Raw genomic sequence first — 10,964 nt, forward strand, 5'->3', positions numbered from 1 at the left:
CTTCCTGGTTGGTCTCTAAGTAGGGATAGGAAAATATCAGACAGTAGGCTATTGAGTTGAAGAAAATCAATGTATGTTCTGGCTTCACCAGGATATGGCAGTTTGTGGTTTAAGAACTCACTAGCCTCTAGGCAGAGACGCTGGTATGGCTTCCACCCCTCACCACAACTCTCTGTGAATGCTTCTGCCACCGCTTCTCCCCTTTATCCTTTTGTTATTAAAGAGAAGTATGGCTGTTTTTTCCACCACAACTACCTCTTGCCTTGTCTGTGCCATGCCTTCATAGTCCTGCACTACACTACACACATAAACACACACGCACGCACACACAAACACACACACACACACAAACACAAACACACACGCACCACACACACACACACACACACACACACACACACACATGCACCACACACACACACACACAACACACACATGCACATATACACACATACACACACACACACATGCACCACACACACACACACACACGCACCACACACACAAACACACACACACACACACATATACACATATACACACATACACACACACACACATGCACCACCATGCACACACACATATGCGCGCGCACACACACACACACACACACACACACATGCACCCACACACATATACGCCCGCACACACACACATGCAAATGCAGATATGCACACACACATGCAGACATATTAAACTATAATACGAACTGCGGTGCCAAAGTGAAGTTATTCTGAAAGTAAACTATTTCAAACTTTATGAAGACTTCCACATGATTGCACTAATAAAATAACAACTGGATTATTATTATTAGACTTTTATTAAGCAGGATGGCCAGTTCAGAACAAATTGTCATGTACAATGATGACCTGAAAAGGTCATCACACATGAAAGAAAAATGGAAATAACGACAACAGTCTTCTTTTGTCGCACTGAGAGTGTTTATTAGCGGATGCTTGCGCAACTGTTGTGCACCCAACAATTTGCCTCATTAAACAGCCAATCAAATCTGCCCCTGACATGTGCCCTCCTACTGTTCAGTGAATGACAAGAAATTATTACAAGTCCTCCTCTTATCTGTACAGTTTGAGTTTTACAGCGCAGAGGACAAGCAGGGTCTCAGGCAGAGGAGAGTCTCCAGAAAAGGAGAGTTCAGATACAGTGATGCCACTACTCTGTGCTGTTCTTGTGCTTTTCAGCAGTGTCTGTAAGTGTTTATTATTATTAACTCAACTGCAATAATAACTTTACACTAAGACTGTATAGAGGTATTTGTACAGAGATTGCTGTGGTTTTAATTTATGTATTTGACACTGCCATTTGCATTGAAATATTGCTTTCTATTGTATTCCAGATGGTCTGCTTGGGAGTATAATTCAGCCTGACGCGCCGGTGAGAGCTAGGATCGGAGGCACTGTGACTCTCCCATGTTTCTACACTGCACAAGAAGAGCTTGATATCAGCTGGTTTAAGAAGCCTCTTGGACTGAAGCCTCAGCTTATAGTAATACTACTTTACTATCAATCAGATCCTGACTTTTTAGATGAATTTAAAAACAGCGCACGGTTCAGTGCTGAAGCAGCAAAAGGGAGCTTTAACCTGACTGTGTCACAAGTAGAGCCGTCGGATTCAGCCACATACTACTGCGCTATTACAGTCATCAGAGAGCTCAGCTTTGGAAATGGAACTGCTTTAATGGTGACAAGTAAGTATGAAGCTTAGTTCATGTTTAACACTTGTTTGTTTTAATGTGCAGGTTTCCAACAATTTGCTACTTGGCACACTGACACATTATCTGTGAAATATGTATGACAGTATATTATTAGTGAATTTGCTTGGACAAACTATCCTACGATAAACTATCCTGATCAATATTTCATTATAGCCTTTTTCTTTTTGCTCTTTTAAAGGTGAAATATAAGTAAGAAAGCAGATCATTCTTTATGGGAACTTTCATTCAAACTGCTTTGTTCGTTCACGTATTGGCTAAGTGTTTAGAAGTAAAGAAATAGAAATCCGCTCCATTTTTTTTACTCAATAGTTGCTACTGTAATTACAGCGAAACACATGAAATTTTGAATATGATTTTTTAAAAGTCATTGATAAAAAGTCACAAATGGACATTTACTTATTGTATAAACGGAAAAATAAGCCAAAATGATATGGCACGCATGCATTTGTCATCAGTATAGTTCTGGAAGTTCAGCAATTACCAAAAAATTATGAAAAATTGTGTTTTTACAGAGTAAACAGTTATGGAAAAATCATTATTGAATACAACAATATATCCTGTTATATTTTTAATTATCAAACTGAATTCTTCAGATTCAGAGTCACCCGGCAGGACAGTAATACTGCAGCAGCCCGAGTCTGAGTCAGTGCAGCCAGGAGACTCTGTGACTCTCCAGTGTACAGTACACACTGAGACCTGTGCAGGAGAACACAGTGTGTACTGGTTCAGACAGGGCTCAGGAGAGTCCCCTCCAGGAATCATTTACACCCATGGAACCAGGAATGATGAGTGCCAGGGGAGCTCTGGGGCTGTGTCTCCCACCCAGAGCTGTGTCTACAACTTCCCCAAGAGGAACCTCAGCCTCTCAGATGCTGGGACTTACTACTGTGCTGTGGCCACCTGTGGGGAGATCCTGTTTGGGAACGGGACCAAGCTGGACTTTGAGGGTAAGCTTCTTTAAGTATACATTGAAGCTACATAAAAAAGTGCATATGCATACAGCAATGCTATTTCCCACTGAATGTACAGAACTGTATGATATCGAGATTTCATTTCACATGCCGTTTTAATGTCAGTAACAATGCAATGACAATAAAAACCCAAAAACCTTTCTGTGCTCTCAGCTTTAATTTCTCACATTAAAAAAATGGCGCGGTGTTTTCTCAGGGGTCGTGAGCTTCTTTGCCTGGCTGTCCATCCTGAGGACCGGCGTTCTCGTTTTCGCTGTGCCAATATTTTTCGTTGTCTGCCGAGAACAAGCTGAGTACAGAACGGCTGCTGCATTCGTGCTTACACAGGGCACAGCCGCAAGCGGATGATCCTGTTTTTGGTGCATACTGCATTTTATCTGTGTTTTTGTTTTAGCGCACGGGTAATGAAGTCGGGTCAGGCTGTCTGCTGTTTTCGTTTCCACCGTTTGCCTTGTGCACCTCTGCGCAGTAACAGTTACTGTGTTAAATCAATTCCAATGCTGATTGAGTAATATTGACCCTATTTGGACTCATTTACACAGCTTTACATAATAATAATAATAATAATAATAATACATTTTTTTGTTGTTGTTGCTGTTATTATTAATTAATTCTCTTTTTTTCCCCTTTGCAAATCATATACATACTGTAATCGCTTCTTGTGTAATGTCTATCACCATATACTTATACTGGAGAATATTCATTGTTTCAACTCCTTCATTCAAAAACTTGCAAAATAAATCATTAGTTTGAAGAAAATGCATTGATTTGGCTTCATGAGTAAAAATAAAAATAAATGAACTCCGAGGAATAAGACTTCCCTCAGCGTACAACGTGACAGCGAGCGGCTGATTGCCCAGTTATGAGGGTGTTCGGCATTCTGGATTTTGAAATGAATCTGAAAAAATGATAATACCATTCGAAGCAGTAGCAGTAAAAAGCAAAATTGCAAATATGCAATCCTCAAAGACAAGTATGTCCCCAAAAGCATTTCATCTCTCATATTGGAATTATACTTTGTTTCATCTCAAATGTTGATTTTTGTTGCGGCACCAGGGGTTTCCATTCCAGAAATCAACTGTAAGCAGAATGAAATTGTATTTTGTTTAGCCTGTTTGTTTGACGAAGCCTTTTCCAAAGTTTCTGTTTTAATGATTATTTATTAATGAATATTTCTGTTATAATGGTTATGGTGGGTTTAAGACGCCACAAAACACATTCCCCTGAGACCTTGCAGAAATCTAGAATCTATTTTTTTCTATTAATATTTATTTAATATTTTGTAATGCCCCTAGTGTAGGATTCAGCATGCTGTAATGTATGTTTTTGACTAGAAACTTACAATATATTTCCTACGGGGGACCAGAAACTTACTGTATGTCCCCCACAGGGAACAAAATTTGGGACAAAAATGAATTGCTTAGGAGCTCTTATATCCTCGTACAATAGGTCTTAGGAGGATATAAGACTTTCTAAATGTTCAAGGGGGGGAGGGGGGGGGGATGAAAAATTATGCAGGTAGAACAAAATTTGTCTGCCACATTTTTTTGTAATGTAACTTCGAACCTTTTGTAGACAGTAGCTGGTGACGCATCCACGCCTGCCTCCTGAAGAGTTTTTCTGATATATCGATAAGGTGCTTGGGGGTTTTTCTTCATTATGGTCAGCCTGGCCCTTTGCAATTATTGCTTCTGATAATGTTCCGGACATTTGATTTTGGTAAGCCAAAGGTTTGCCCATGTCTCTGACTGGTTCATCTTATTTATCAGCCTCATAATGACCTCTGTCAGTTTTCACTGGCACAACGCTGGTCCTCATGTTGACAGACAGCAATAACAGACTAATTAGGCAATAAAAAGCCTAGATGCTGAAAGTTCTATTATACCTGCACTAAGAAAGAAATTTAACACACTGATCCAATCAGAAACACCTGTGCAGCCATTTGTCCCAAATGTTCTGGTGCCCTGAAAAGTGATGTATTTTCTACACGGTGTACGCAAAATGTATAAAATATCAATTAATAAAAGCTTTTAACTGCATGCAAATTGTTTCCCCACTCATTTATTCTTTAATAAATCCATCCATTCATCCATCCATTATCTATACCCTCTTATCCTGGGCAGGGTCGCGGGGGGGAGGGGGGGGGGGGGGGGGGGGGGGGCCTGGAGCCTATCCCAGCATATTTGATTTGCAACGCCTTGTTTGACAGTTTGATCCAAGTTTCATGAACCTACGCTGTATTTAATTTACCAGAGGAATACTTGAACACAGTGTATTCTTGGACACATTGGTTAATTTTGTTTATGCAAAAATGACTATATTTTAATTACTTTTATCTTTATTGATTTTTATTGACTTAATCCGCCGAAATTTAAATATTCATCTGTGACACTTTGGCCATATTGTTTTACCATTGTCGAACAAAACTCTGTGGTTGACACACACACACACACACACACACATACACTCCTTCCCCTCACCCATGCACTCACACCCACAAACTGTCAAAACCCCCATGGTTTAAGGATTGTTTCATTTTCATCCATTCTGTTCCATACCTTACTCAGCAAATACATTCATTCGGACTGCAGGGCCTGAATGAGTCAAGAGCTCTTTCATGTCCCATGACACTACTGCTGGTCACACAATCATGGAATCTATCATCAGGGTGGGAAAGGAGGGAAATGATCCAGATGCTGTGTGTTACAATGCATCTGATGATGTTTTTCTGCTGAGAACTTATTCAGTGTATATTCAAACCTTTTCTATAATATGCACTTAGAGCATTTTGCACTCAATGTTTTCCAACATTGCAAGCAGTATGTCAAAAATAAAGCATCAAAGCATATGTATCAAAGCATATTTTTATGTCCAAATCAACACAGTCAGGCCAATCTTAAAAATATCGGATCGCAATGTTATAAATTACCATCATAATGTCGCATTTGTAAATGTAATTACTATTCTGTGCTGCACCCTACTGGTAAAACTCTGAACTACACACATTATCTTGTGAAACGTGAATGATAATGAATGTAAAATAGAAAAGTGAATAGTCCTTTTTAATTACAGAGAGCAATACTGACCTTTTTTCACTACAATGTATGTGCTGTATTTGGAACTGTAGGGACACATTTTTTGTATTTTTCTGTTGAAATGAAAGCGCACTGGTTTCTATGCCACTCTTGTCTGGTCTGTTGTAATGGAAAGGTGGTCTGAGGTGTGAAGCAAGTGAATTTGATTGAAGCGTCAGTGTGGTTTCAGCGCTGAGAGAGGGAGGAGCTGCAGATCAGTCTTCCTGTGTAGCTCTTGTTTGTGTAGAGCTGAATGTATAAGGCTGTGAGTGGAAAATAACTGGACCTCACCTGTCACCACAACAGAGCAGTCTGAAACAAACAAACACATTTTGCTGGTAGTGAAAGAGAGAGCCGTGTGCAAAAGCTTTCAGAAGCAATAAGCAGCGCAGTGACCTCAGAGCAGGAAGCATATCAGCCACTGTATTTGATGTCTATGGTGTCGTATGAAAAGTGGTCGGGGCAGAATTTGACCTTTCATTAAGAGTTGGGGAAATAACCTCAAACCTCAACCTCAAAAACTCCACATTGCAGAACTCCATGGTTCTTTCTAATCAGTGAATCACCGATGACACATCAACAGTCTGCAGTCCTAACGCATCACCCTCCCATCTGGATAAAAAATGAAAGTTCTCTCCCTCTCCACCTTAGCTAATGCGTGGTGAGCGTTATGGTGCAAAATGGCTGCCGTGCATCACCCAGGTGGGTGCTGCACATTGGTGGTGGCTGAGGTGAGTACCCACTCATCACTAAAAAGCATTTCTAGTGCAATATAAGCGCAATTATTCATTCATTCATTCATTCATTCATTAATTCATTCATTCATTCATTCATGCATCTCTGTTTAACCTCACATCACAGGCATTTAGCACTCCCTTTTGCCCAGAGTGACTTACACAGTTTTACCTCTGCACACGGTTTCATTTCGTAGATATGTACAGCTAGACACATACTGAAGTCATTCGGGTTGACAGCCTTGCTCAAGGGTACAAGGGCAATGCATCACCTGAGGATCGGGTTACACGTCCTGTTCCCCAACCATTACACTGCCCTGAACCGAGCTAGATTTAGCAACAATGAGCACCATTCAACAGTCAAGCCAGACAGGCGCATGGGTGTACAATTTTTACAGTTTTACTTTGTTTATTAAAAAATAAAAAAAAAATAAAAACCGCAGAATTGAACAAGCACAGGCTCTTAGTACAAAAAAAGTAAAATCCCAGAAGTCTATGTCAGTTACAGCCACATGGTGTGATGGTCACCGATGCTAGTGAGGAAATGTTCGATGACCGGTGATCATTCTTGAGATAAAGACGAATTTTTATCGAAAGCTTCACTCGCGGTCTCTAAATCTCATATCTGAGTAAACCGTTTCTTTCTCCACTTCCCTCTTGTTCCTCCTCACTTTGGGTTTCTTGTTGGTGAAAGTCAAAGCAGCGTAATTCATTGCTTCCTCTTGACACTAAAAGAAAAAGCGTCACACACCACATATGATTATGCCTCATTCTGATTATTTTTTATGAGAATATTCACCACAGAAATGGACTGTTACTTAGCTAGTAAGTTAGTTATCTTATACTTTTTTTCACAACATAGTATTTGTACCTGTCCACTCGACAAGTCTTCTCTGGGCACTTGATTATTTGATGCAGCCCCTGTTTGAATAAAATAAAAATGTAAACCACTGGTGATTGGCTGACAATAATTATGCAGTAATTTTGAATGGTGTTCATTATTCATTTAGACATTATACATTTAGCTCAGGACTGTAAGTTTCTACTTGAAGGAAAAGTATATCTGAGAAGTATATCTATTATATAACCACCTGGGTTGGGTGCTGTGGAGATTACATTGTTTTACAAATATTTTAATTTGTTTGGAGGCCAGACAACTCTGCTTACTCTGCAGTTTCTCTGTAAATACTTTTTACTGGCCTTTTGCTCATGAGTAATTTAATTTTCATGACCGAGGGTTTGTCACATCACGGCTAAACTGTCTATAATTTAGTTAGTGCTCGCTGGACATGAAACACAAAAACCTAAGAACTAGAACTGTATAATATTGGGGTCAATATCAGAAGCTGACGTTTGAGAAATTGTAACCGTACAGAGACTATATATGACTACTTCTGCATGCTATTCATAAAATGGCCTTAGTGTACATGCAGATGAAAAATTTGTTGTCAAATTTTGAAACCCAACTACTAAGATATCAAGTATTTTATGATATTTTATGTTTTAAACTTCTCTGATTGGATTTAACAAAAATTGATTGCAAAATTTGTCAAATAAATTAATAAATAAAATGATAAAAACATTTATAACTTGGTCTCTTACCTTTGACATCCTCACTGCCTTTTGTCTTTTTTAGAGCGAGGACAACATTTAGGATCACACTCAACGTCAAAGCTCCCACCAAGCAATAAAGAGGCAGATGTTCTTTTCCTGGCACTTTAAAAGCAAAATTTAGTATAACGCACTTCACAAGTAACATTGAGCTACTTTTCAGATGTGAGATCACAAATATGTGATTACAATGTTTTTCACTGAACATTCTAATGAGAACGTAACAACCACTATTGTTGTATTGATTGTTGTAGAACCCTGGGAGTTCTAGAACACTGACTTGAGCATAAGACATTGACAGACACCTGTCCAATGAACAAACACAACAAATAATCAACAACTGACAACATAAAAATAAATTAGAAAATGTTCAACAATAATCCAATAATGTCAGATCAAGTCGGTGTGTTTGACATGTTGAAATAATTTTGTCTATTAGACCTAGCTTTGCAAAAATAAATATACGAGTCTTTTGAAGTAAGAGGATACTTTCAATATGTGATTGATAATTTTGCTTACCCTTAACATTCAGCTTGGTCCCGTTCCCAAACAGGATCTCCCCACAGGTGGCCACAGCACAGTAGTAAGTCCCAGCATCAGAGGGGCTGAGGTTCCTCTTGGGGAAGTTGTAGACACAGCTCTGTGTGGGAGACACAGCCCCAGAGCTCCTCTGGCACTCATCACCCCTGGTTCCATGGGTGTAAATGATTCCTGGACGGGACTCTCCTGAGTCCTGTCTGAACCAGTACACACTGTGTTCTCCTGCACAGGTCTCAGTGTATACTGTACACTGCAGAGTCACAGAGTCTCCTGGCTGCACTGACTCAGACTCGGGCTGCTGCAGTACTACTGTCCTGCTGTGTAACTCTGAGCCTGAAGAATTCAGTTTAATAATTACAAATTTAACAGGTTATATGCTTGGACTCAATCATTATGCACTTGGCTGCTACAATAATAATTATTATTCTTTATAAACACAGCTTTGAATCTAAGTCTAAATTTGTGATGTTGTACCTTAGAAAAATCGTAATGCAAATTTACAATGTTTGGCTCAACATGCAGTATCATAAGCAACAACATACCTTAATATATTTTAACATAAAACATTAAATAGGATAATTTAAATTTACTTTTTATAAAGCAAATGCCTGATGTTTATTTATGATAAAATAATGATCAGGACAGTTTATCAATATACCAAAAATATCACTTTTTAATAACATTTCACTGGCGCTGTGTCCATGTGCAAAGTATATTGTTGAAAGCCTGCACATTAAAAAACAAGTGTAAAGCATCAGCTAAGGTTCATACTTACCATCTACCATCACCATTAAAGTGGTTCCATTTCCAAAGCTGAGCTCTCTGAAGACTGTAAGAGCACAGTAGTATGTGGCTGAATCAGACGGCTCTACTTGTGACACAGTCAGGTTAAAGCTCCCCTGTTTTGTCTTGGCACTGAAACGCGTGCTGTTTTTAAACTCATTGAAAAATACAGGATCTGTTTGATAGTTAATTAGTACTACCATAAGCTGAGGCTTCTGTCCAAGAGGCTGTTTTAACCAGCTGATATCGGGCAGTTCTTGTGCAGGATAAAGACATGGGAGAGTCACAGTGTCTCCGATCTTAGCTCTCACCAGCGTGTCAGACTGAATTAAATTCCCAAGTAGACCATCTGGAATAAAACAAAAAAGCAATATTTCAATGCACATGACAATGTGAAAAACACAATTAAAAACCCCAGCAATCTCTGTGTAAATACCTCTGTGCACTTCTAGTGTAAAGTTATTTTGGCTGATAAGTCAATAATAATTATGCACTTACAGACTTTGCTGAAAAGCACAAGAACAGCACAGAGTGGCGGCATCACTGTATCTGAACTCTCCTCTTCTGGAGACTCTCCTCTGCCTGAGACCCTGCTTGTCCTCTGCGCTGTAAAACTCTAACAGATATGAGGAGGACTTGTGGTGATCATTTCCAGTGATTCTCTGAACAGTAGGAGGTCACATGTCAGGGGCAATTTGATTGGCTGCTCAATGAGGCAAATTATAGGGTGACAAAGGTCTCAGTGCAACAAAACAAGGCCCTTGTCATTATTTCCATTGTTATGACGTATGTTATGTTTGTGCCATTTATGTATCTCAATTATGTGTATCTCATATTTTTATATTTTTTATTTTATTCACATTGAGAATAATCACACATTGGAAACTACATTCAATCCCTATGGACTTGTGACCCCAGCTAGGATATTGCAATGAATTTGTCTGGAATCAGCCTTGTCCCAAAACTTCAGGGGATGATGATGAGAAGGTGAACACTTGACCACACTTTTCTTAGTGAAAATGCACCACATTAACTTTTTGAAAATTATTTAACTGGATAGAGAGTGTGGATGCAGGGTCAGCCTTTTTTTAACCAGAATAGGGCATCACCTGCTGCACTGTGTTCTATATGCTGGACATTGATTTTTATTTGATTAGAGGAGGGAGTGATGTGTCTAGCTCCACATCCATTAGCAATGCTGGCTCCTTGATCGTCATTGCTGGTCAGACATAAGTTTGATCAGATCATACATAAGCCTGCATGGCTTCTGTGTGTATATGTGTGTGTGTGTGTGTTTCTGTGTTTCTGTGTTTCTGTGTGTACATGTGTGTGTGTGTGCATGTGTGTGCTTGTGTGTGTGTGTGTGTGTGTCTGTGTGTGTGTGTACATATTTGTGTTTTGGACACAGACAAGGCAAGAGGCAGTTGTGATGGAAAAATGTTTGTATTTGACATGAAAGGAAAAAGGCGGTGGTAGAAACATGTGCAGAGAGTTTTGGTGGGTGGGGGGGGGGGAGGGG

General features: G+C 39.4%; 2 protein-coding genes across 2 annotated transcripts in view; one reads left to right on the forward strand and one right to left on the reverse strand.

Moving 5' to 3' along the window:
- The window catches only part of LOC118222483, a 42,421-nt gene extending 39,135 nt beyond the window's left edge, over positions 1-3,286 (forward strand). Inside the window, exons 9-11 of the mRNA XM_035408114.1 lie at positions 1,355-1,705; positions 2,326-2,679; positions 2,900-3,286. Of these exons, the coding sequence (XP_035264005.1) occupies positions 1,355-1,705; positions 2,326-2,679; positions 2,900-3,051 (857 nt within the window). The 3' untranslated portion in view covers positions 3,052-3,286. The remainder of the gene's footprint in view (positions 1-1,354; positions 1,706-2,325; positions 2,680-2,899) is intronic.
- A 3,666-nt stretch (positions 3,287-6,952) lies between these two features.
- Positions 6,953-9,806, reverse strand: LOC118223805. The gene is made up of 5 exons (XM_035410798.1): positions 9,438-9,806; positions 8,642-8,995; positions 8,114-8,227; positions 7,383-7,432; positions 6,953-7,239 (listed from the first exon to the last, which is right to left on the reverse strand). Exons 1-5 carry the CDS (start codon positions 9,646-9,648, stop codon positions 7,111-7,113), a joined length of 858 nt encoding a protein of 285 aa, XP_035266689.1. The 5' UTR covers positions 9,649-9,806; the 3' UTR covers positions 6,953-7,110.
- Between the last annotated feature and the right edge of the window lie 1,158 nt (positions 9,807-10,964).

This window comes from Anguilla anguilla, chromosome 3, assembly GCF_013347855.1.
Source record: "Anguilla anguilla isolate fAngAng1 chromosome 3, fAngAng1.pri, whole genome shotgun sequence".
Taxonomy (NCBI): Eukaryota; Metazoa; Chordata; class Actinopteri; order Anguilliformes; family Anguillidae; genus Anguilla; species Anguilla anguilla.